At 52.3% G+C, this 26,227-nt stretch overlaps 5 protein-coding genes across 5 annotated transcripts; 1 reads left to right on the forward strand and 4 right to left on the reverse strand.

Moving 5' to 3' along the window:
• Positions 1-747: 747 nt before the first annotated feature.
• Positions 748-4,357, reverse strand: MYCGRDRAFT_97048 (uncharacterized protein; the record flags this gene model as incomplete). The annotated part of the gene is made up of 2 exons (XM_003848100.1): positions 748-1,007; positions 1,327-4,357. 2 exons carry the CDS (start codon positions 4,355-4,357, stop codon positions 748-750), a joined length of 3,291 nt encoding a protein of 1,096 aa, XP_003848148.1.
• Positions 4,358-5,776: 1,419 nt separating this feature from the next.
• Positions 5,777-6,644, forward strand: MYCGRDRAFT_97049 (uncharacterized protein; the record flags this gene model as incomplete). The annotated part of the gene is made up of 3 exons (XM_003847892.1): positions 5,777-6,226; positions 6,282-6,348; positions 6,526-6,644. 3 exons carry the CDS (start codon positions 5,777-5,779, stop codon positions 6,642-6,644), a joined length of 636 nt encoding a protein of 211 aa, XP_003847940.1.
• A 2,093-nt stretch (positions 6,645-8,737) lies between these two features.
• Positions 8,738-11,190, reverse strand: MYCGRDRAFT_111479 (uncharacterized protein; the record flags this gene model as incomplete). The annotated part of the gene is made up of 1 exon (XM_003848099.1): positions 8,738-11,190. The coding sequence occupies one exon, from the start codon at positions 10,849-10,851 to the stop codon at positions 9,262-9,264; it is 1,590 nt and encodes a 529-aa protein (XP_003848147.1).
• A 3,178-nt stretch (positions 11,191-14,368) lies between these two features.
• On the reverse strand, positions 14,369-15,926 carry MYCGRDRAFT_77425 (uncharacterized protein; the record flags this gene model as incomplete). Its single annotated transcript, XM_003848098.1, has 3 exons — positions 14,369-14,539; positions 14,707-15,293; positions 15,333-15,926. The coding sequence occupies 3 exons, from the start codon at positions 15,919-15,921 to the stop codon at positions 14,369-14,371; spliced, it is 1,347 nt and encodes a 448-aa protein (XP_003848146.1).
• A 386-nt stretch (positions 15,927-16,312) lies between these two features.
• MYCGRDRAFT_14586 (uncharacterized protein) lies at positions 16,313-17,433 on the reverse strand (the record flags this gene model as incomplete). The annotated part of the gene is made up of 3 exons (XM_003848097.1): positions 16,313-16,479; positions 16,539-17,168; positions 17,220-17,433. Coding segments are annotated over 3 exons (1,011 nt in total), but the record flags the coding sequence as incomplete, so codon positions are not given.
• Positions 17,434-26,227: the final 8,794 nt, after the last annotated feature.

Consider the following 26,227-nt stretch of genomic DNA (forward strand, 5'->3'; position numbering starts at 1 on the left):
GGTTTTGGATAACATGCCTTTCTCTGAGTGGGTTTTCTTGCAAACCCCTTCACGATCATTTTAGCAGGTCGTCTTCGTTGCGGTGCAGGCAAATTGACAGACCGCTGTGAATACGTTTTGCCGATTTTCAGGAACGAGGAGGTAGGATGAGGAAATGCGAGCACTGGTGATGGAGGAGATTAAAGAGGCGGGAGAGCTGGAGCGTTTCGAAATAGTGCTGCCGACTGCGTGCGATTATATGTATGACTGACTACCTATGAACATCAATTGGCTTACGTGGCCGTACTTGCACGGTAACATGCCTGCTTATATAGCGTACAGATCCTTTGGCAAGCCAGCTTGTATAGCCGTACCAGTACGCTGGCCTGCTCGTCTCCATACCCGTACATGTACGGTCCGCGGACGACTTCTTAGCCGCACGTGAACCCGGATAGATAACGTTCCTGGATGGACTACTATTCCTGTCAACTATCAACAGACGCCCCATTGATACCGCACACCCGGCATGGACACTTCGCCTTCCGGGAATGTCCTTAACGCATCATGTCTGGTCTCGTACGCTCCAATCGACACCATCCAGCCTACACATATACTAAACAGTTCGAGGATGATCAGGAGAGGACAAGCACTCCTTCTCGTTCCCGGTAAGCTATCGAGCGGAAAAATAAAGCGCGAACCTAATGCTGCGGCTGCGGCGGCAATCACACCATCTCCTGCTGCTGGACCGTAGGTTGCTTGCTGTTCGTCTTAAGCTTCTCCTGCGGCGGCAAGTACACCGTCTCCTGCTGCTAGATCGTGGGTGTCTTGCTCGTCGTCTTGAGCTTCTCCTGCTCTGCCTCCTTGCGCTTGCGTACCTCCTCGTCGTTCTGAGCTTCTCCTGCTCTGCGCCGCGGGTTGTTTGCTCGTCGTCTTGAGCTTCTCCTGCTCTGCCTCGTTGCGCTTGCGTACCTCCTCGTCAGCTTGAGCTTCTCTTTCTCTGCCTCGTTGCGCTTGCGTATTGATCTGACCTGTATCCAGACTCTCCATCCCACATCAATAATGTCCATCACCTCTTTCCAATGTCCACAGCCTTCGTCCCCTCCGGCACCTCCAACCACTTATCAACACACGCCTGCGAGTCGAAATTCGGTACACATCCCTCCTCGTCCGCGCGATGATGACCCGTCAAGTCTCCCGTACGACAATACTTCGGCTTGACCATCGAATCCGGATTCGTCCGAAGCTTCAATTTCATCGCCATGAATTTCCCGTACTCGGTGGTGCATTCCTTGGGCATCATGACTGGGCAGGCAAATCCGGGTACAAGGACGGTGGTGTAGCCCGGACTGGGAGCCTTGGTGGGGGAGATGCAGGTCGATGCAGGGGATTCGGGCATGCCGGGGATGAGGAGAGTGGGGTGCCAGATCGGGAGGGACGTTGCTGTCGACGGGTGGTGCTTTTGGGCGGTCACAGCTGCTGCGGTCATAAGGTGGACGGCGGTGTTGGGTTCGCGCTTTTGTGCTGGAAGGGCGGATGAGGCTGTGAACTGTGCGGGGATAGTCGTTATAGTAGGCGTGCGTGCGTGCAGAGTGCCGCTCGAGCTTTCAGGAGTTTCGCACGGCTGCTGCAGAGTCCTCATCGTCTTTGCCGTGCTGTCCCAGATGGAAGTGAAGAACGACGGCCGAGGGCAATGCGGCTCGTCTTTCAGGTACTCGACAGCATCGTAGATGGTCTGACCGACGAGTACGCCCATCGCCACGATGCCGAGCCACGGCTCGACAACAGCTGCGATCGCGAGCGCGCCTCTGCTCAACCATGCCACCGAGTCTACGGCCGTGATTATTCCGGCTCTAACCGCGACCGCTGCTGCGTCTTCGATTTTTATGATGCGAGATACTGGCCTGACAGCGGCTTGGAGCTCCTCGACGACGAAGGGTTTGGGAATGAGTGCTTCTCCTTCGACGACTGGTCCTGGATGTACGGGTGCAACCAGCTCGGCTGGCTCGATCTTTGCTAGCGGCATGAGGTCAGCGGCTGGGGGGTCGACTGCTGGAGGAGGAGGAGGAGGCGGTGGCCGCGGAATCTGTTCAGGACCGGCTGGCGGTTGGCCTCCTGGGGCGGGAGGAGGAGGAGGTGGAGGAGGAATCGGATCGGGAACTGTTGGTGGCCTGATTGGGGCTTGAGGCTCCCACGGCTTGGGACGCGGCTTGACCCCAGGTTCATCAGGCTTGCCGGGAGTCTTCGGATCGCTCTGCGGTTCGACATTATCAGTTGGTGGAGCACCATCCTGCTTTGGCGCTGGTGGAGGCCAATCATTGTCAGGGTCTATTGGTTGCGGCGGGGCATTTGAAGGCGGCTCCTCGATCGGTCCTTGTTTCGGTGGAGTGGCAGGTTCAACATTGCCTGGCTTGGGGTCCTCGGGACTTGGGACTTTTGGCGGCTCCTCGATCGGTCCTTGTTTCGGTGGAGTGGCAGGTTCAACATTGCCTAGCTTGGGGTCCTCGGGACTTGGGACTTTTGGCGGCTCCTCGATGGGTCCTTCTTTCGGTGGAGTAGCAGGATCAAGCTTTCCTGGCGTTGGGTCCCCGGGACTTGGGTCTTTTGGCGGCTCCTTTGGACTCCCTTCAGGCTTTGGAGAAACGTCCTCCTTCGGCGGAGATGGTGTGGTTTCTTGCTCAGATGGCGGGACCTCTGGTTTGACATTGTGAATCTGCAGTTTAGTAGAGTCCGCAACCGGCGTCGTAACCGTGTCCAGCGTGATGGGATCTTTGACGCCATGAGCGGCTGCTCCCTCCACGGGTTGTGTACGCAAGACAGGGTTGCCCGCACTGTCCACAGAAGTGCCAGCCGAGCTTTTGGCGACGTCTGTTCCAAGGTCCCTCCGTGCTTGCACTGCAGAGCCGTCAGATCCGCTCACTCTGTTGTCCCGGAACCCGTAACCGTCTCCTGGCGCCGCTGGTCCATCCAAAGGATGAAACATGCCCGGTCTCGTGTCCAATTGCCAGTGTTTATGAGGGCCTGCATTTGGGATGCCCGCGTCTGCGCGCGCTTTGACAACCATGCTTGCGCGCGATTCTGCCATCGAGTCGTAATTCGTAGGTCTAACCACTGTTGCAAAACTGGAGAGTGTGGGCTGAACGGTCTTTGTATCGACGAAGCCCCTCTTAGCTTGTTTTTGTTTTGAAGTGACAAAACCAGCCCACTGCCCAGAGCTCGTCAATTGTAACATTCCCGGTTGCGGCTGACGAGATAAACGCAGACCGTGAGTGGGTGACCAGAACTGGCGATAACCTTGAGCTCTAAGGCCTGGAGTCATGGATGCCGTTCGATTTGAGTCCGGAAGCAATGTCGGGTGTTGGATACGTCCTTGTCCATTGTAATGCTCTGTGTAGTACATGCCTTCAGTGTCAGGATCGAGTTCGTCTGCCGTTGCTGCCAGTGCTTGAGTTTCCTCCACGAAATTTGCGACTTCATGATCTGCAATAGATTTCCAATCCTGTGGCAAGGACTTTTCAATCTGGATACCTTGCCATATGTCACCACGGACGTTTTGGCTGCCATTCATGCTCCGAGAAAGCGCTAACCTCAAGAAGTTGTGTTCTTCGAGTACCTCGCTCAACGCGCGGTAGAAGATGGCAGTCTTCTGTAATTTTGCGGGATGCATAGCACATAGATATTCATGGCTGATACACATGCCATCGCGGAAAACCGATTCCAGAAAGACTCCAGAGCCAGCAACGGGGGTATCGCTCGCATCCCGAATTCTTTTTAGCCGAGCATTTTCTTTCGAAGCTTTGTCGATTGCGGCTTCCATTCTTGCCCTATCAATCTTCGAGTTATCCCTCATGGTGGCCAGAAGCGCTATTTCCTGACCAGTCTTGGTATCGTATGTCCCCTTGGCAAAGTCAGAGCCCAGACTGATAAGCAAGGCCTGAAGGTAGGCGTTCAGGACCGTCTTTTGGCCTTGGACGTTGACATGTTCAGCAAAACAGAAATCGTCGCATCGCTCGTCGAAAGGAAAGCGACCGGCAAATACAACTTTCTGGACAGAAGCGTCAGCAACTCCTTGAAGAGCAAGGTAGCTGTCCCAGTCGGAGAGAGTGCGACTCGATGCGTCAACGCTGTTCTCCAGAGGCTGGAGAGAAGCCCTCTCAGCGAATGGGAACAGAAGCTGGTACAGTATGTTCTGCTGATCATTCCAAGTGAACTCCAATGTCGCATCTCTGCTGGTAAGGTCCGCTCCCATTGGAGTTTTCTGGGAGATCCATGCTGCCAATTGACCGAGCTTGGTAGTGGTGACACCGCTCAATGGAGAGCCGAAGGTTCCTGTCGTGGTGAAGAGGAGACACAAGAGTCCCTTGAAAGTGTGGAACTTCATCGTGCTGTTGGAGCCAGCAATGTTCTTCTGAAGGCAGTCGTGTCAATCTGCAGACGTGAGGGTCAAGTTGTCAAGCTGTATGACATGTCCATGGACTATGTGCTCTGCTAGGTGCATTTAGTACCGAAGCTTCGACAGACTCCATTGTCCAATCAACGGTCTGACGAGAGAATGAGGCACCTGCGATGATTCGGCTTCAGTGTACGATCTGCTAAGCTAGGTGGTGTCTAGAACGCGTTAGTCGAGCGGACCACGGCACCAGCCTTATGTTGAGTGGACTCACCTCCGATCTCCCACTTAAACTGCGCAATCTCAGCCAATCGAGCGGAATTGTCCGGTGAAAGATGCGCGAGAAGACAGGGAGTCGTAAGCTAAAATCAGGGTTCTGAAAGTCGACAGAGCTCTGCAATGTATCTCGGCACTGTCGTCAGGACTGAAATGGACGCAGAGACCTTAAGTGGCTTGAATTGTGCAGTCTGTGTGGGAGAATGGATGCACCTACATCCTCTCACAGGTTCGATCCTCTTTATTGACTCTCATGGTTGAAACGGAAGTCGATTAGGATGGGATCTGCCGTCTGAGGCCCTATGCCGTGGCGCCGTCCACAATAGTGATGACAGAATCTCCATTCGTTGCGGAAGAGGTGTCGATATCTAGGGAGGATGGTGAATCGACGGATCGACGGATCGACGGATCGACGGATCGACGGATCATGGCACGTCCTCTTGGGGCAGAAAGAGCCTCAAGGCGGCGGCGCAGTGACATTTGTTTCCACTTCTCGTGAAGCCAATCGATTGACCCATTTGCCATCGAGCCAGGCATTCGAAGGAGATGGGGCCATCGCAAATCATGTCGGACGGCACCAGGAACTACCAATTCCCAGGTAAGCAGAAATCCGGCTGGAGTTACGGCAAGTGCTGTGCTGGAGCAATGCTCGCGCGAAGTCAGAGGACAGCTGGAAGGGAGGAAGTGACGTTGTGGGCTCCGTTTCTTGGCATTCACTACCATGGACGACCGCATCTAAACCACTCTCCTGATTCGCACCATCTTGTCTCTTGTTTACTGTCATTAATGTTCATCATCGATCTGTCAGACTATGTCGTCTACTTGGCATCGCATCGCAGACCATAATCCGCTATCGCTCATTTAAGGCATGTGTGTCGCGATTCTACACGCCATGGCCGAAAGAGGTCAACATACACCTTGGGCACTCTCAGACGTACTTGCAAATGGAAGGGAGAGGCGACTTCCACGCTGCTAGATCGCAAGGTCGTGTTGATTTGGGGCATCACTATGACAGGAAGCACATTCGAACAGCTTGAACTGCTCCACCTTCACGGCAAGGCAGAGTATATATATATCATTTCCTTCTGCTGTTTGTCTGTTTCCTTCAAGCACTTCAAACATCAATCGTTCGCAATGCGCTTTCCTGAGATCGTTGCTCTCACGTCCGCGTTGGCCCTGGTCGCGGCCGCTCCGGCCGACCTCTCGCCACAGACCGCTGGAACCATCGAACCCCGAGTTGATGCGAGCTCTGGCTTGACCAACAGCGACAAATCCAGCGGCAAAGACCTCTTTGCTCGCGAGAACATGCTCGGCATGTCTGATGAGGCTGCAATCGCTGCGGACGAGGCGGCCGCAGATGCCGAAGCGGCAAGCGCCGAGGACGCAGACGATGATTGGGATGGCGACAGCCCTCATTGGGACGATCCAGGCAAGGACAATATTGATCCCTTCGACCATTGCGTCAAAGGTGAAGTTGGTTGCCACCAAAAAGATGCGTGGGTTGGGTACGTTTTCGGCATACTGCCGATCATGCGTGCTCTGATCAAACACAAGAAGGATAGGCTCAATCTACGCCGCTACGATGTCAGTATTGGTCCTCTTGTTCACGCGTCTAGCACGGATGCTGACTGCCGCATAGATGTCGTGTTTCAGTGGGCAGAAGGGCGACCAGATCAGCAAAACCGACTACCTCGAAAAGCACAAGTGTAAGAACTGGAAGAAGGGCCACGACGGAGATATGGCTATCAACTTCATTCTGCCAGCAAACAAGGCATTCAACCACTGTGATCTCAAGTTGTACGCCCAACACGATTGCCATGGAGAGCCCTTTGAAAGTCAGTATCACTTCGCATTCTTTGAGACTACTGCTAACCAGAGCCTAGTCATCTATGGCATGGACGATGGCCACGGCAATGTCTCGACTCAGACATACAACGCTCAGAGCCATTGCATCGAGGCCACCGGCATGAAGTCCTTCTATATCGGGGATTGCTCGTCTTGAGGAGACGGTGTTCCCCACGAACGAGAGTTTATACCACACGGCAACATGCAATACAATATCTGTACACTTGATGAAAGCGACTACCATGCTTGCCGATTGTTCGAATGAACATGCCCGCTCCGCGAGGGAGGCGCACCTGCCCGCCCATTGAGCATGTCCTGCCAGTGATCCTGACAGTGTACCTGTACGCCTATCTGATCATCCTGGCAAGTGACCTACGCCGGCCTGCTGACTTAGCCATCCGCCTGCTGGGCCATCCTGCTAAGTTACCTGCACGACTACCTACTGGCTAAACCGCACGCCTGTTCGCACTACTTTCGACGTGTCCTGCCGCCAACTTGCCAGCAGACCACGTGCCCAAACTCTTTTGGAGTCAGCAAGGTACCTACCTAGTCGTCTTGAGCTTCTCCTGCTCTGCCTCGTTGCGCTTGCGTATCTCCTCGTCGACTTGAGCTTCTCGTGCTCTGCCTCGTTGCGCTTGCGTACCTCCTCGTTCACGTAAGCTTCTCCTGCTCTGCCTCGTTGCGCTTGCGTACCTCCTCGTCGACTTAAGCTTCTCGTGCTCTGCCTCGTTGCGCTTGCGTACCTCCTCGTTCACGTGAGCTTCTCCTGCTCTGCCTTGTTGCGCTTGCGTACCTCCTCGTCGACTTAAGCTTCTCGTGCTCTGCCTCGTTGCGCTTGCGTACCTCCTCGTCGACTTAAGCTTCTCGTGCTCTGCCTCGTTGCGCTTACCTACCACCTCGTCTAGCTAAGCTAATGTAGCTGGCAGGGTATTTAGTACAGGACTTCGTTATCAACCCGCGAATTCGGTGGGCTTGGTAGAATGGCATCTTGTTGAATCAGATTGGCAACTGATTGCGTTGGATCTATTGGAAGAAGGCTGTCCTCGGCATTGGATGAATTGGACCCGAGCCAGCCTACGATCCAGTCCAACGCTGGGAATGTTTCCGATAAGCGCCAATAAACACATCCTCAATGGCACGTCAACGAGCTCACCGGTCGATGCGAAGATATACCAACTCCTAAAGCGGGACGTGGACCCGGTCGACGAACCTCGACGACTGTATTGCTTGGAAAATGACCAGACGCATGTCCATCGCCAAGACCCATGAGAGTGAAAACTGCAACAAAGCTCCGAGAACCCGAGCGGTGATGAACTCCCAGCAAGGAAAGGAGCAGTCGTCGAATCGTGACGAACCGCTGTAGTGACCGTCGTACGTCATTCAAGTACCTAGGTCCGTGTCGACGGTTTGCTCGAATCGAGGGCGACCTACAAGTCGGGCTTGACCATACGACGTACAGTTCCGGCGTGTGTTGGTTGCGTCTTGGGGTGGTCCAGCGCCGGCTCGACCATATATGAAGCAGCAGCGGAGCTGTGCGTTTGACTGCGTCGGTCATGTACGCCAGGCCCGGGTTGATGGCCGCGATGCTCAACGTGTACAGAGACGAGATCGACCGAGAAAGCGCCCATCGTCCAACAGACCTGTCTCCTACACGCAGACGAAATCGACCGAGAGAGCACGCACCGTCGAAGAGACCTGTGGCCTCGTTCGTTCGGAAACGTTCGCTTGTGCTCCCGGATTCTCTTGAGCTATTTCGAATGTCTGCATTTGACGGCCGAATCTCGTCAATCTTCTCGATCACCATTCCTCCCCTTCCCTCACCCAGCCTCCTCATTCCCAAAAGCGGTGTGACCAAACGACCCCCATTCCTCGCCACCCTTCCTCACCTCGCCTCACCTCACAAACGCCTCCACAAAACCTGTTTCGCCCCATCTCTTCCCTCTTCCCCTTCCCAAAAACGAAACCCAACGAAAAACTCAATCCCACGACTCGTTCCCTGCAGCTGCACGATCCGACCTGCATAAAGGCATCGAACATGCCACATTGCCGACCCGAAACGACCCCCCCAAACCGAGCAGACGACAAAGTTCCCGTGGAAGAAAGCAAAAAAAGGGCGAGAGCTGAAACACGGCCCCAAGAGCAGAGTCAGGCACACCGACCTCAGCCCGTCTTTTAAGGGTCGGTCTAGACTCATCAGCACAGACTATCGTGGCAAGCAATAGGTGAACTGGGACAGGGTGTTGCGGAAGTCGTTTTGAACATGCTTCATTGCGTTCGGTGGTGTGGTAGCTAGGTACAGGCTGCGACTTTCGACCCCGTCGTCGAAGGGGTTTCTTGGCCATGTTCGCCCGGGCAACCACATCGATGCGCTTGACAACAACACGAAGATGTTCACCTCTCTCTCCCTCGTCCATCCCCGTTTCAGCGCCCACGGCGGAGGAGGCAAGCGCAAAACCAGGCTTCATCTCAACTCTCATCCCATGCCGCTGAATCCTATACATCCCTCCCATTTTCCATTTTACTGTTCCCTTTTCCCTTTCCCTGGTCAACGCGCTCACTGCTCAACAGCTCGACACGCCCGACCGCCATAGCTGCCACGGCCTCCTCCCGTAGCGCCAGTAAAAGATATGTTTGTACACCCAGCAACACTCGCCACAGCGGTAGTACAGACGATATGCTTCCCGTTGTCGTAAAATTCGTAATCGTGATTTCGTTTTTTGCCCTTTCCGTTTTCCCTTTCCCTTGTGCCTTCCTGCTGGCTTGAATGCCCTCTATCACCTCCTCGCCGCGATATTCGTCAACATACTCGCCGGATCCGTAAAAATCCTCAGAAAACTCGGCCGTTTCGCAGTCGTCGGTTGCGAATGCTGAATCTTCGCATATCTTACCATCGGACCGACGATCGTCTCCGGTTCCACAAGCGGGAATTTCGACGGCTGCTGAGGATCGCGCAGAGATGGCATTTTCGACAACGCCTCCGTCTCGGCCAAAGGTTGGAAAATTGGACTGTCGCCATTGGCTTGCGCTTCGGCATTTGCCATTTCATGGTTCGCGCGCCATGTGGCGTCGATCTCCGCCCATTTTTGCTCGGTGAGTTTGTAGATTTGCGAGGTCACGCCGTAGTGTTCGCTGGTCTGCGCTGCGAGGCGCATGTATTCCATGCGTGCAGTTTCCCAGTCGTCGCGCAGGCGGCGGCAGGTTTGCGCGTCGAAGACGTCGGGTAGGTATGGTTCTGGGTGGATTCGAAAGTTTGCGTGGCCGAGTTTGATTGCCCATGGGTCGGTCTCCTCCTCTGCGATGGTCAAGGAGGGAATTTCTGATGATGCTTGAAGACCTGAGTTGGAACGCAGTCTGCCCAGCGATGCGAAAGAACCTCTAGTCGATAGAGGTGGAGTGAGATAGCCGGAAATGACGGGCGTGGACACTGGTGAATTGGCCATTGACTGCGCGACACTTGGCGCTGCGGTTGTTGGTGATTGCAACGGTGACTGCATGGTCGATGAATTCTTGTTGAAGTAGTCGGCCAGCATGGGCGGTAGTAGTGGTGTCGAGGCCAGCTCCTGGGCATCGAAGTGTTCCTCTTCGGTCTCAGTGATGCCACTGTCGCGTGGTCTGGGCATATTTTGAGGCGTGCTTCTCGCATGAGGTGGGCTGAGTGAACGCGGCTTGCTTCGGCCGTCCAACAACAATCCCAGACCACGGCCTTCTCGTTCGCCGAGTGACTGGGTCGAAGGCATCCTCATGGACGCAGATCGTGAGTGCGGCGCACTGCGCAAGTGTGGGATTGAAGACGATGTCGAAGGTGTGCGTCGGGAGAATCTCTTCCGGATTGAAGGCAAGTGGCGACTGAATCTGGTCGAGAAGCTGTCACCAGACTCATCCTCTTCCGACCTTTGCCTTTTGATGAATGATTGTCGTGGGAATTCATGGTCCGCGAAATAATCATCGCCTGGCGTCCATTCAGGACTGGGAGGAGCTGCAGTGGTAGGTTCCGATGACGCCACCTGTCGATGATGGCAGAACGGCGTGTCGCAGATACACATCTCCTCGCGAGCATCGTGGCTCATGAACTCGAAGCACTCATCGCGCTCGGCAGGATCCTCAACCAGATCGTGGAGCGTTGCTTTGGGAGCTGGAGGAAGTGGAGAAGCCGGACTTGTCACCAACGATGAGGATGAGCTTGGGAATCGACCGTGTCCACGGACAGAAAAGGTCGGCGTGATGGGTGATGCGTTGCTTGAGCCAGCAGAAGAGTCGCGCGAATGCGATTGCACAAAGTAAGGTGAGCCCATTGAAGGCGACATGTCGGTGGTTGATGTGGAGGTGTTGATTTTGGACATTGATAAAGGGCGCATCTTGTCCATGGTTGATGGGTTACTGCCCGGGACTATCGGCGACTGTCACAAGGCATAATCGGTGGTTGTAATCGGTATGGATGATATGCGCTTGCAGTGAAAAAAAAAAGGTACGCGACAATGAGTGGAAGAAGGATTCGGGATGCGCCAGAGAGTGCAATGCCAGGCGATGCGCAGGCACGATTCGCTTCACGGTGAGATCGAACTGAATGTCCAGAAGGGTAGGTTCGAAAAGAAGGCGGGCGTTGGTGAAGGCGGGTAAGAACAGTCGCACGCGGTTTGCGACACAAACAAAGTGACTGACTTGGGGGATGCGACGCGGTTTCGAGGGAGAATCATGGAACAATGGAGAAGGAGACGGACGTGGGGGGAAGAGAGCGAGAGTCGAGAGTCGAGACAGGGAATATCTCCATCCGACTATTGCGCAGAAGTGATGGTCGTAGTCATGGTGGGGAAGCACGGTGGAAGGGCGAGTCGAGAGTTTGGCGTTGGCGGAAGCTAAAAAGCGGCGGAAGCGCGAGAAAGTGCCGTTTGAGTTTGGAGCCCCGTCAGGAACTGGGCCAGGAACGGGCAACGAAGCCGTCGAAGCCGTTGAGCCCAAATCATGCCTTGCCGACGTGCAGGTGGGCTTGCATATGATGATGATACATCTTGATGATGGAGTACATACGTATTGTATTGTACGATATAAGGTAGTATTATAGTATACAGCACAGCACAGCACAGCACAGCACAGCCAGCGCAAGGTGTTTCACTCAGAGTGCTCCCTTGGTCTGGTACGGCTTCTCCTGCATTGCATACACACACACACAATCACACAATGACAAGAACAGAACAGGGTACTTGTTCTGGTCCTTGCGTACCACCTCGAAGCTACGCCCACCTGGTTCAAGCGTCCGCTGCAGGACCATGATCGCGGTAGCGAGGTCCGGCTGCATCTTCTGTCTGTCCGCACGCAAACCCTAGGTAGCTCTGCTCTCTTGCTCGTTCGGACAACAATTCTGGCCGATCAAGAAAAACTGCCGCTGTGGCTGTTTGTTTTCTGCCGCCGCGTGGCATGCTTTGGCGAGGACGAGGTCCACTTGATCACATGGACTTTTTCCACTCCCACGGCTCAGAAACAGTTGACCACCTTCCTGTTCCCATGACCCCGAGGCACATCTGCGTCTAAGAGGAGTCGAAAGCGAAAAGAGTGCAAGGTATCTCACCGACGCCCTGGCTAGCCAAACGATCGGCCAGAATTCGAACCGGCTCTGCATGGCCACGTTTTTTCCGACGGTTTCTGCCGCTGCAAGCCTGCAACGGTTTCTGCCGCTAACGCCGGGAAAACGGTCGGTGCGACGACAAGTCACAGGCTCTTCATCATCATCCACCTCCAGGTTCCGCCAACGCCGTGCGACCCCAGCACTGTCCAAAAGCGGTGTATACAGTGGCCGTTGTGATCGTGTATCACCAAACCTTTCCATTTCATCGCCCTGTAGTCGAGAACGTCGTAAGAAAACGGCAGAGCTGATGTGACGAACGGCAACCCCAACAAGCACCGCCCTGTCACTTCCCACGCCCGACCTGGCAGCCGCCCACGGATCCTAGTGCAGGAAAGCCTGCAGCATTGGGCGTCGGCCGGCTTCCATCCCATCCTCCCGCCACCAGCATCCTTGCGCCTTAACAACAACTTGTCAAGGGCGACACATCCTCGCCCCCGAAGTCAGTAATAACCATGACAAAATGCGACGAAGAACTCGGGGGTCAGATCAGGTTTGGTTCTTGAATCAGAGGTTGGTAATAATAATAATACATCCCAGGGCGGGACAAACGCACGCACCGCTTGTTGTTCATCCGGTTTCGCATCCAGGTCCGCGACTCTTTCTCTCTCATTCTGCCGGTGCGCAGTCGAGTCTGCGTCTGCGTCTACGGCTGTGTTCGTTGTTGCCGGCCGGATCGATGAATAGTCAGCGTCTCAAAAGCTCGGCCGAAGTGATCGATCATTCAAGGGTCATTCGCATCGAATGTGAGGAAAAGTGATGACTATGATGGTAACTGGTTGGAGCCGTAAGAACTAATTCTAGCCGATGGATGGTCGCGTGCCTCCAGCGCCTACGAGGCTCAAAAATTCCGATAGATCGCGATCCTGTTCCGTCCGAAAAAGTGTCCCACTAGAAGGGTCTCACCGCACCGCCAACTTTTTGAATTGGTCGGGAAAAATCTTTCACATGCTTCCCTCCACTTTTTGACCCCACTCGGTTCTTCTGGATGGGTTGAGGATGTGATGTATTCATCATCGGGAAGAGAAAGCGATGAACGGAAGCGCTGACGACTCCTCATCACGAGCGCAGCATCTGATCGCCCTGCTTTTGCTGCGTTCATGGATGAAGAGTACAGGTTGTGCGAACACTGATCAAGAACATGGTCGACCTGCAGCTCTGCAGAGTGCGGGTGCCAGCCCAGAGAGAGTAGTAGAAAAACATCCATCAACCCGGACATGCTCGCGTCTCGCAGCATTTCTTCAGCAGGGCATTCGTCGCACTCGATGAAAGCAAAAAGAATGGCAACCTCCAATCGGCGCGAGGTTTGAACCCTTCTCACAAGAACTCCAACAATAGTAAGTAGTTTCCCCCTTCCAGCAGGCAACGTGTCCATTCCTCAGAACCGCTCGAACCGCGTCGGTCAAAAGCAAAAAAAGAAAAACCTTCACACACCGTCCTACTTCATTCGCTCCCTCGCGATACGCATCAGTTTTGCGCATGAGCCTCATCATCTCAAATGCCCACCTCTCCTTCCCGTGTGATCGATCAATCACATCCGGATACCTGCATCGCCCTCCCCTCCCGCCCACCAGGTTTCCGCCGTCGTGATGAGAACGCCAATAAGCCGTGATGAGACTGATACACAAACCGCGGGGCAACAAAGCAATCCACAGAACAGCACACACTCACACGACCTCAATACTCCCGCGGACTGTGGTCCGTCACTTCCCCGAGAGGAACACTGCCTCACAGCCTCGTCACAAGGGGAACTCCACAATCGAGAAGAGGTCCGAACGAAACGAACGAACGAGTCCCTCCGCGCGCGGCCTTTATTCGGCTTTTTCACCGGTAGCCGCTCTGCTCTCTTCCCAGTGTGACAAATGAGAAGTCCGCCCAATCCTCATCAATTCTACATCTTCTCATCCAGTTTACCTTTACACCTTGCGAACTTTGACTTTTACTTTCTGCCGTCCCGTCCCGGTGTTGAATGCAGGTACGAACCTTGGCCAGGATTGTTGGAATATTGGCAGCGGAAGCTTGGGCGGAGCTGTCAGCGGACAAGGAAGAGGAGAGGTGCGGGAAAGTCGTGAGACCCCTCTCTACTCCAATAATCTCCCGGGACAGAATCGCACTTCTTAGCTCTCCCGCATTGCAGCCGTGTCCGTCGAGGCAGTACGAGTACGGTGCGAATACATCGCCATGGTACATCAATGGTTGTCGTTCTCGACCGCGTCAGTCGCTCATCATCATCATCATTATCGCTCATTCATTGCGCTCATCAATCAATTGATCCAATACCTCCCCCACAACGCCTTCTCCTCTTCCGTACCCCTCAAGCGAAAGTCCACGCTCGTGATATCCTGGAACCCTTCCTCCAGAGTCGGTCGTCGGAACCTGCTCGCGAAACTCGTGAACGCCATCTTGGGGAGCAATTGGCGGTTTTCCGGGTTCATCTGTTCAAATCGCAGCAAGAACGTGCATTAGTTTAAATGATGTTGAGGACAAGGAAGATGGACGTGCTCCTCCAAACTTAGGCCCGCATGCATGCATGCACGCAGCAGGAGGGGGAAGGATGACTGTATATGACCTTGTCGCGGGGGGGTTCGGTTTCTCAACTTACCAGACCATTGGAGAGCGCTCGGACGGTATCGTTGTGCTCGCAGAGTTTCGCGGACGAGGTGAAGTGGACAAGACGGCATGGCACGTGGAGTTTGGCGGCGAGTCTGAGCCATGCGGAGCGAGTTTCGATGTCGGCGTTGGTGTTGTCCACTACCACGGATTTCTTGTCTTGGATACACTCCGTCGCGACTTTGAGACATCGATCTCGCGTTTTGAGAATGTCCTGATTGACGCGCTCGTAGCCTAGAGGCTTCATGTTTTGCCAGTAGAATGTGGACTTGCCGGCCCCTGGACTCCCACAGAATAGGACAATGTCAAGGTCGTTCTTCTTCGTGAAGACAATAGGTGTCACCTCCGTCTGCGAGTCCAGAGGTTGCGCCACATACCCGGACGGCTCAAAGCTCCTGACAAAGGGTTTCGCAGCCTCACCTAGAAAGTACTCCTCGGGTGTCTGGAACGGTATCCCAACATTTGCAGCAAAATCCCGGTCCGAGCATGAGTGATCCTTGCGGATTTTGGCGACTTTGTCCCCTTCTCGTCCTGCAGCGTCCCCAACAAAAACGCAGCTCTCGTGAACCAGTGACCCCGCTGTTGATGCTGATGATGATGCCCCGTGACCACCGTCACCATGATCCTCAAGTCCATAGTCCTTGAGCATCTGCTCCCACATGCCCGTGCGGGGTTTGCGGTACAAGTCCTTTTCCGTCGCGGCGTACAGCGTAATGGGAAGATCCAAGGAACGAAACACTGCGGTGATTTTGCCTTTGAAATTGCTGAGCGCTTTCATGTCACCTCCGGTTTTAGGGTCTGGCGCGAGGCTGATGCCGCTTTGGTTGCTGACTACGATGATCGCGTGGCCGTCTGCATGCAGCTGCTTCAGCTTCGCAGGTACGCTGGCGTGCCACCACTGCCAGTCATCGGGACCGAGGGAGAACGCCTTGCCAGATTTCGTCTTGACCAGAGTATCATCGAAGTCGAAGGCGGCGACTTTGATCGGTTGAGGTCGAGGTATTGAAGTCGCTCCTTCGCATCGTCCTACGAGAAGGCTATTCTTGATCGTGTGGAATGTGATTTTTTCTGGTTCCTTGGCTGATGCAGGTTTGAAGAAGTTCGCTACCGCTTTGTTCGTTGTCGTTGCAGCGACTTTTCGCTTCGCTGGCGGTGGGGATATGTCACGGTCGTTTGTGCTCGTGCGCTTCAAGGTTCCTGGTGGCATTTTGGAGATACCACCCGTGATGTGGCGATTGCAGATGCACCGCGGTGACAGGTGAGACGCTGCTCGAATATTGATTCGGTTCATGCAGGCACGAAGTTGACCAAAGTTTGAATTTCGGAAGCGAAGTCGCGCAGCTGGATGATGACACGGGGAAGCCACGCGCGCGCTATGTCCACGCTTTCACGTGCATTTTGATCACCAAGGTCGACGACTTTCTCTGGAAGACAACGAATGATGAATCGGTGTGTCTCTTGAACTGTTCCATATCTACATTGTTCTCTATACAAGTCGCCATCCAAGTCCAACGCCTCGCTATGTAAACCAAATCCTGACTCAATCACCAAGAAATCAACACACCAAAAGCCACAGCAGCAACAAGAGCGATGGAACTCGACTGAAGAGCCGGTGTAGCAGCGGAACGCTGACGCGTGCCGCAGCAAGGTCTGGTGTTAACGACACCATTAGCTTGCGCGGCCACGTCGAAGACAGACCCAGCGTCGGGACTTCCGATGTTGTAGTAATCCACGAGGAGGAAGTTTGGTGGTCGTCCCCAATCGGCTAGAATGGCGGTCAGTACGTGCTTGTGATTCTTTATGAGGTATTAGGGCGTGACTCACCAGTACAATTGAGCGACATGGCACCCAACCGACCGTACTGATTCGCCTCTCCATTGGTGACATTCAACAGCGCAGTATTAGGAATGAGCAGATCATCTCCCAAATCGATCCCAATCGCGCTGAGATCAATCTGCTGGTTCAAATTGTGGTTGGCCAGGTACATGAACTGCTCCCTTGCCACCGTCTGGTTCAAATCCGGAGGTCGCTGCTGAGTGCAAGGGAAGTCTCGATCGGTGGGCGAGAATGGCGTCTCCCACATGTGCGTGAACTCGTCCAAGATGTATGGCACACTGTCCTGGTTGGCGTCGTAGTCCATGAAGATTACGAGGCGCTGGTTGCGGAGGATCATCTGCCCGATCGTTGGCCATTGGTTGCGGTATTGGGGCACGAATTGCGGTTCGTAGAGATATGGGGCTAGACCGGCGTTTTGGATGGCTGGGACAAATTTCTCCACGGGCTGGAAGTCGCTGTTACCGATGAGCATTGTGACGACCTCGTATGGGTTGTCCTGGAGGAATTCGCGGATTGTGACGAGGGTGTTCTCCCAGGGACCGGCGTTGAGAAGGTCGCAGGAGCTGTGGCAGTTGTAGAGAGTCTGGTTCTGCTCGGACCAGTGGACTTGTCCCTGGACTGTGCTGTGTTAGCCGTATCCTTGACCAAGCTGTATCTCACAAATCTTACTCATTCGAATGCCATCATTCAACTGTGTCCTGATGCCATATCCCTGATTGCTGGCCGCATTATTCGGCACCACCATCGCGGCATTGTGAGCCGTCACGAATGTAATGTTGCTGTATTGACGATTGCAGAACTCCGGGAATCCATTGCAAGGGACCGTGTTCGTTGGCGCTGGGGCGGAGCTTGTCAATGATGTCCTGGATGTCGTTGTTGCATTCGATGCTCCACCTCCTGTAATCTGAACGAGATCTACCGATTTCGAGGACCTTGTGATTTGCGAGTTGCTCGTTGCCGTGGCGTTTGATGAAAGCGTCCCATTCGATGACTGCGTCGAGCTGGAGGTCTCCCTTGTGATCTGGCCCGTGGCTGAGATGTAGGTGAGGTTGCCGCCGGTGATGGCCACGGAAGAAGTGACGGAGCCCGTGGCCAATGGAAAGGAATTGGTGAATGAAAATGTCGGCGCCTGGTTGTCGCTGTTGGTTCGGCTGTTACTGCTGCTACTCCTTCGACTGCTGCTAACACTGCTGCTGCTACTGCTGTCACTGTTGCTGCTGTCCTGTGCGCCTGCAATAACAGCTAAGCACAGCAGCCCGAGAGTGGAGGGAAGCATCTTGAAGGATGTCCGCCGCCGTGACAATGCTTCAGACAAGAAATGAAGACAGACAACAACACCTAAGCGACCGCAACAAGAGAGAGAGAAGAAACACAAAAGAGTCTCCTACCTTCAACGCCTCCAACCATCGCGTCAGGCACACGCATCTGCAGATCGTCCTCTCCCGCGAGCCGCCGTCGCCGCAATCCGAGACTCCGAGGAGCGAAAAATCCGGTGGGAAGTGACGTGGGTGGAGCATTCAGGATGGAGCTGTCGCAAACAACCATTCGGTAGGCCAAGACTTTGTGGCTGCTTGTTGCGTACGCTTCCGACTGGCTGTGAAGGATTCGAGGAACGCCATTTTACTTCAATTGAAGCCATATCACATAACCTCATCGCGTCGTGAGCGGAATTCCACAGTTGAGGAAGTTGATGAGAGAGAGCTTGGCGAGGTTGGAAGATGTCTGACAGATCTGACAGTCAAACCCACGTGAAATTGACCCCCGTCATCGATCTGTGATCGGATCCTGGTCGGCTGGGATCGCGGCCCATATGTTCATGTAGGTCACTACACCTCATTTCTTAAAACCTCGTTTTATCGCTATTGCAATGTTGCTCTGCTAACGCTTACTAAGCGCTCGTAACGTCTACCTCTCTTGCTCGCAACAGCGTTCTTCTTCTTCCTTTAATTACTACCCTTACCGCCCTCGCCGCCCTATAATGCCTCGAACCGCCCTTAATATTAACTACCTCTAAGCCGAGATTAAGCTCCTACTTAGAGTCTCCGAGTAGACTTATAGCTAGGTTATTAACTAGCTAAGGTAAGAGAAGAACGTAGATATCGAGCCTCGTACCTTTCGAAGGATACTAGCTAGATAGGAGCTATTAACGTAGCTAAAGCTATATCTAGCGGAGAAATATAGGGTACTACTATATATAAGGATTAAGGAGCTTTTCTAGAAATAGGATATTAAGGATAAGAGGCTCTTAAGGTGCTTAAGGAAGGACGGTTTTAAGCTATTATTAGGGCAGTTACGAACGATTCGGAAGTAGCTAGGCTTATATCGAAAGGTTCTAAAAGATAAGTAGCTAGAGTATAATAAGGTTATATAGATAGCGTTAAGGGGGACGATTGTAGGCGGTACTATAGACGACTATAGATATAAGCAGTTAGTAAGGAACCTACAGAAGGATTTCTACCTTATAGGAAGGTTTATATATATGCTTATAAGTACGCTCGTAAGTACGCTCGTAAGCTAGATCCTCTCCTCGTAAGCTAGATTCGTCCGCTTGTAAACCCTAATTTACGCTACTCCCCTTACTCGTAAACTCCTCCGCCTAGCTCGTACGCTAACGCTCGCCTACTCGTAGGAATTATATATCTTATATCGCGTATTCCCTTAATCCTATAGGTTATAATATACGCCGCCGGAGGGGTACTTAGGAGCTAGTCTAGCATAGTCGTCTAAAGGCTAAGGGCCCTAATTATATATAGTTAGTAGATGCCTACTATAAGTTCGAGACCTTTAGTATCTACTTTTACGCCTATATCGATATATTTATACAGAAGATTATATAGATCTACGTAGGCACTATAGCTAAGTGTGAGGACACCCTCACGATGACGCCCCCTACCTGTCCCAACCTGGACTATCCTGGCACTATAGATTACCGGTGCTATCTTATCTGGCCCAGACTAGGACATCCTGTAGAGGGACGAACCTTACGGGCGTACGATAGCCCCCGAGCGGACGTTAGACTACGACCGGTGCCTAGTCTGGGCGGAGGGACGCATTTGGCAACACGAAGGGCGGGTACATAGCCTCGGGGGACGCTCTTGTCTATTCCCTTCCTTATCGAATCGACTCGTTACATTCTACAACTATTTGTTTTCGGTATAAGCCTACATTCCCTCTTAAGGTGCTTCTAACATTCGATTCGATTAAAAACAACCGTACAACTATACCGAAAACTACCGACATAGCTCTAAAGGTTACCCGTTGTTAGGACGATTCCCTTCCTAACACCTCCGCCCGACAGTAGGCGAGCGCTTCCTCTACGGAGCTATCGGCTACGCCTGCTAGTTAGCTGCAGGACGTTAACCTTCTTAACTAGCCTAGCTCGGGAGAGACTACGGAAGAAAGGGCTACCCGGGAGCACGACAACGAAGTCGCCCGCGCTACCTTCGAGTTCTTAACCCTTTAGCAGAAGATTAAGGAACTCCGTACCGAACTAGACTATCCTACGCTAGAAGGGAACCTAAGGACGGCTACCCTCCGCTACCTCTTCTCCGAACCTAACTAGCATACTAAAACGAGGGATAACCTCCCTAAGTTAAAGAAGCTACTAGTCTTCGAGGGCAAGTCGCGTACGAGCTACGACGACTAGGTCCGAGCCCTCGAAAGAGCCTTTAGACGACACGAAGGATTCGCCGAACGCGAAGACCGCAAGGTCGACTTTGCTACCGACTATATAGGAAAGCTCTAGTAAGACTACTAGGAACGCTACGTCGACAGCCTTAACGACTAGTCTAAGCTAACCTAGTCTATAATAAAGGAGGTTATGCTTAACTCGATAGGTATAGAGACCGAACAGCGCGAGAAGGCCTACGAGAAGCTAAAAAAGGTTACCCTAGGTAACTATACGCCGGAAGAACTCCTCGAGGAGCTAAAGATACTCTAGAAGGAGCTTAATAAAAGGGACGATAGTAAGAAGATCCTTAGGTTCTATAGCGCCCTTCTATAGACCCTTCGCAACCGCCTCTCGAACTACCCTACCGCCCTACTAAACCTAGTAGACGCCGAGGAGAGGGCTAAAAAGGCCTACCGTACTAACGAGGGCTCTAAATAGGAGGCTCGTAAGAGGTAGGCTGCTAAAAGGTCCGCTAAGCAGGCGAAGAAGCGCCCTAGCGACGGCTCTACTGCTCCGGACAGCAAGAAGGCAAGGACTAGCAATAGCGAACAGAACCCGAAGGCCCCCTCTAAGGCTACGTACTACGGATGCTAACAGGTCGGGCATATCCGCCGCGACTATACTAACTAGCACCTATAGAAGGATTCGGGGAAAGAGACGCCCCCTAAGTAGACGCTGTTGCTTAGGTAGGCCAAGTCCTCTATAATAAGGATTAGCGGCGCTCGGCTAAGCTAGGAAAGCGCTGCGCCTAGTAAGGGCGCCTAATTAGCGTCGAGTTAACGCTAAACAGCCTAGGGGAGTCTAGAAAGGTCCGGGGCCTAATTAATAGCGGCGCCTAGGATAACTTCTGCGATTCTATGCTAGCAAAGGAAATAGGGTAGACGGTTTCCGAGCTATCTACCTAGACAAAGTACCTAACTCTAAATAGCTAGAGCCTATAGGTCTTTAGAGAAACGAGAAACTCCTACAAGGCTATAGACACCTCTGGCAAGGCGCAGGGGTGCGTAGACACGTTTAAGGTAGGACGTATCTACGGTTTCGAAGTCGTGCTCGGCATGCCCTAGCTCGAGAAGTACAACCCGGGTATTAACTTCGCTCTAAAGAAGGTCTTCTAGAGGCAGAAACCTTAAAAGCGTTAAGCGATAGCGGTAGTGTCCCTAGACAGGTTCTACCGGGAGTGTCTCAGTAAAGTCGAGGCAGCTCTTTACGTTATGTCGATCTAAGAGGTCGAAGATAGACTCAAACTAGACTAGAATAGTGTCCTAACGGCGTACTCTAACTTCTCCGACGTCTTTTCGGAGGAGTTAGCTAGCGAATTAGCACCGCATAGACCGCACGATTTCAGGATCGACCTAGTTAAGGGAGCAAGGGTCCTATTTAGCCCTATATACGCTCTGTCGGAGGCAGAGATAGATGTAATGCGCAAGCAGCTCCCTAAATATCTAAAGAGTGGCTTTATTTGCTGCTCGACATCCTCGGCGGGTGCGCTAATCCTCTTCGCGAGGAAAAAGGACAACACACTCCGCCTCTATGTCGACTACCGCGGCCTAAATGCGGTTACGGTAAAGAACAGGGGGGGTCTTCCCTTAATTTCCGAGTTAATAGACTAGCTAGCTAGCGCTAGGTACTTTACGAAGATAGACCTCCGCTACGCGTACTATCGTGTCCGTATCCGGGAAGGCGACGAGTAGAAGACAGCCTTCCGGACCAGATACGGCTATTTCGAATACACCGTAATGCCCTTCGGGCTCTGCAATGCCCCCGCGGTGTTCCAAAACTTTATTAACAGCGCGTTAGTAGGGCTAATCGACGTATTCTGCGTCGTTTACCTCGACGACATCCTTATATACTCCAAAACGGTGAAGGAGCACGAGGGCCACGTCCGGGAGGTGCTAGAGCGCCTCTAGAAACACAAGTTGTACGCCAACCTGTCTAAGTGCGATTTCCACAAGGACCGCGTCGACTACCTCGGGTACGTTATTACACGTAATAGGCTGGAGATCGACCTAGAACGGGTTAGATCGGTCTAGGAGTGGCTACTTCCCTAGTTAATACATAACATTAGGGTCTTTATTAGCTTCGCGAACTACTATAGGCGCTTTATTAAGGGTTTCTTACGCCTCGCTGCGGCACTTAACCGCTATACGGAGGGGAAAAAGGCAGTAAACTAACGTAAGAAGGAACGAGCATACTTAGAGCTCGACGAGCAAGCTGTGCTTTCCTTTAACGAATTGCGGAAAAGGTTCTCGGAAGCTCCTATCCTACGCTATTTTAACCTAGAACTGCCCTATAGGGTAGAAACCGACGCCTTAGGCGAGGCAATCTCGGGCATCCTAAGCTAACTATACGAAGACTACGGCAAGACGCAGTAGTTCCCTATATTATACTTCTTACGAAAGATAATCGCGGTAGAACGGAACTACGTTACGGAAGACGCTAAGCTGTTAGCCGTCGTAGACTCCTTTAAGCACTTTAGACAATACCTAGAGGGGGCTCGACACTAGGTCGAACTACTAACGGATTATACAAACCTACAAACTCTTATAACGACTAAGACCTTGTCTAGGCAGTAGGTTAGATAGGCCGAGTAGTTATCGCAGATCGACTTTAGGACTATTTACAGACCCGGCAAGGCTAATAGGGCGGCGGATGCACTAAGCAGAAGGCCCGACCTTACGGACAAGGACTACTCTAGACGGTAGGCTACAGACGAAGAGTCGTCTGCAAGCTTGCGGCTCCTCTAGACGGCATTCTAACCGCATCTGGACTATAATAGACTAGTAAGGCACGTAGGGGCAGTAAAGGACGCCCTAGACCTGAAAACGCGCCTAAAACGCGCCCTCTTAAAAGATCCGACCTTTAACAGGATTAACGAGGAGAAGGACTAAGCGGAACCTGCTTTCTAGGCAGATCGATAGACTAACGAGGATGGAGTCGCGTATATAGACGGCAAGGCCTACGTACCTAAAGGAAGCATAAGACTCTAACTGCTTTAGGAATACTACGACGACCCTATGGCAGGGCACTTCGGCTTCTCTTAAACGCTCGAACTTCTACAAAGGAGTTTCTACTAGCCTAAAATAAGGAAATACGTTAAGGACTACACACGAACGTGTTAAGCGTGCAGCAGGGCAAAGCTACGGCGGCACAAACCTTACGGATTGCTGCACGCAGAGCTACTATCGCTTATACTATAGGAGGATGTAACGCTAGACTTTATAACGGACCTGCTACCTAGCATACTTCTAGGCCAGGCTTACGACTTAATCCTAGTAATCGTAGACAGATGCACCAAAATAGTCTATTATGCGCTATGCAAGAAGACGATTACCGCAGCAGAGCTCGCAGAGGTGTTTATAAGGGAAGTCGTACGACTCTATAGCGCACTAGCTACGATTACGTCGGATCGAGGGCCTATCCTAACCTTAAAATTCTAGAGCACGTTCTGTTTCTGCCTTAGCATACGCCGGAAACTAAGTACAGCGTTCTACCCTTAAATAGACAGGCAAACAGAGCGCCAAAACCAGACGCTAGAGCAGTATCTTCGCATATACTGCAACTATAAACAGGACAACTAGGCCTCCCTACTTTCTACCGCGGAATTCTCGTACAATAACAGCGTATACTCCGCAACAGGGGTTACGCTATTCTAGGCGTACACGACACGGGACCCTCGGCGGTGCTACTAGCCTAGACTACGCCAGGATGGACGAGAAGCCCCGTTCGCCGCACAACTTGCGGACCGCGTTATCTCCAACTAGAAGAAACTGCGGGTTAGACTAGCTAAAACAAAGAAGCAAATAGCTAAGTAGGCGAACGAGCATAGGAAGGACATCTCCTTCAACGTCGGAGACGAAGTCTACCTTAACACACGCAACATTAGGTTATTAAGACCTTCGGCGAAGCTCGATTACAAATACATTAGACCTTACAAGGTAAAAGCGGTCATTAACCGCGTCGTATACACACTCGATCTACTAGACTTACTAAAGATCTACCTAACCTTCTATGTTTCTCTGCTAGAACTATCTATCCCGGACTAGTTTGGTCGCAAACAGGACAGGATAATGCGATACGACGCGGGAGAGGACAATAAATACGAAGTCGAGGCTATTCTGGCCGAACGTGTAGACGAACTAAACAATCGGGAGTACCTTATTAAGTGGAAAGACTACGACTAGTCCGAGAACTCCTAGGAAGTAGCAGTTAACATTAGCCCGGTAGCAATGCGGGCCTACCGGCGCAGAATAGGCTAGAAAGGACCGACTGCGCGCGGTAAATTCCAGAAAAAACGCTAACCCCCTTAGTTAATTTTTCAATCCTTTTTGCTTTATGACATTAGACTTTAACATTTTTAATAATTCTAGGGATTTTATTTAGGCGTTAAGGCTTTCCATTCTAGACCATTCTAGCCTACGTTAAGCTATTCTGCGCTATTATAACTTAAAAGGGCCCTATTACTCTGCGTAATAGCGTTATCTGTTATACCCTGCACACTGCTAGAGCTAACTAGACCAAACCGGCTTAATTATCGCTATCCTCGTCCGAAGCGTCCTCTCTACGCTCCTAAGCAGCCGTAGTGCTTACCAAAGCCTTTAACGCCTCCCTATTAGTCTTTCCCGTACCCCTAGCGTACGAATTAAACCTCTCCAGGGCCTTGCTATTGCGATACAAGGCAGTCTTGTACTTATTAAGCTTGTCTGTTAACGACTGGACCGTAATAGCGCCCTTTGGATTAATTAGGCGGCTTCTCTTGGCCCTCGGGGTCCCGGCAGCAGCCTGCTCCTACATCCTAGCGTTAGCATAGCCTAAAATGCGCTAGAATAGTACACTTACGGCCTTCTCTATATAAGCAGCGGCCGACCTGTCCCGCTTCTTAACCTTTTGACCCGTCGTGTCCTACTCGCGGGTACCCTAGTGCAAAGTAAGACCCTCCGGGCCGCGAACGCTGTTTCCTAGCTCCCTAAGGCGCTAACTGTTAGCATACTAGTCCAAAATAAGCTAGAACGGCATATACAACTTAATCGAACTAGCAAACAGGAGTACCTTGCTCCTTAACTTCTTCCTATTGTCCGCGTTTACCACCGGATTAGCGTACTCTACTTAAATCTAGGCATTAATAGTGTCCTACTCGCCCTTACGGGCCGGAGGGAGCTATTTAGGGTTAGCCTGGATCTAAAAGACTCTAGAATAGTCCAGAAATATCCTACCTAGAAGCAATCGGCATTTCTGTCGTCCAGACAGCCGGCGCATTTAGCAGTAATGCCCTTAATAGGTTTCTCTGGCCCTAACTAGCACAGTTTAGTTAAGTCTTTGTTTAGCTTAACGTCTTTAATGCAATTAAAGTACGGATTGTGGTTAAAAGCCCCGTTGCGGACCTTTTTAGCGTAATCGTTGCGCACGAGGGCTGCGGCGGCGGAAGACATAGTATGTCTGCGCTAATGTTAGCCTTGCTAGACCTAAACTAGACTATACTAGCACCACCCTAGATTACTTACTTTTTAGTAGTTAGTAAAGAAGAGAGAAAGTTTAGAAGAAGAATTAAATTAATATAGCGACGCCACAGACCCGCAAATCCTTCCAGATTGGGACATCTGGCAGCTAACAGCTTGTGAATTTTCTACCCTAACTAAGGTTAGTTGCAGAGAGGGGAGGGGGGCAATGTAAGGACACCCTTACGATAACGCCCCCTACCTGTCCCAACCTGGACTATCCTAGCACTACAGATTACCGGTGCTATCTTATCTAGCCCAGACTAGGACATCCTGTAGAGGGACGAACCTTACGGGCGCACGATAGCCCCCGAGCGGACGTTGGACTACGACCGGTGCCTAGTCTAGGCGGAGGGACGCATTTGGCAACACGAAGGGCGGGTACATAGCCTCGGGGGACGCTCTTGTCCATTCCCTTCCTTATCGAATCGACTCGTTACATTCTACAACTATTTGTTTTCGGTGCAAGCCTACATTCCCTCTCGAGGTGCTTCTAACACTAAGACAGTCTTCTT

This window comes from Zymoseptoria tritici, chromosome 12 (genome assembly GCF_000219625.1).
Source record: "Zymoseptoria tritici IPO323 chromosome 12, whole genome shotgun sequence".
Lineage (NCBI taxonomy): Eukaryota > Fungi > Ascomycota > Dothideomycetes > Mycosphaerellales > Mycosphaerellaceae > Zymoseptoria > Zymoseptoria tritici.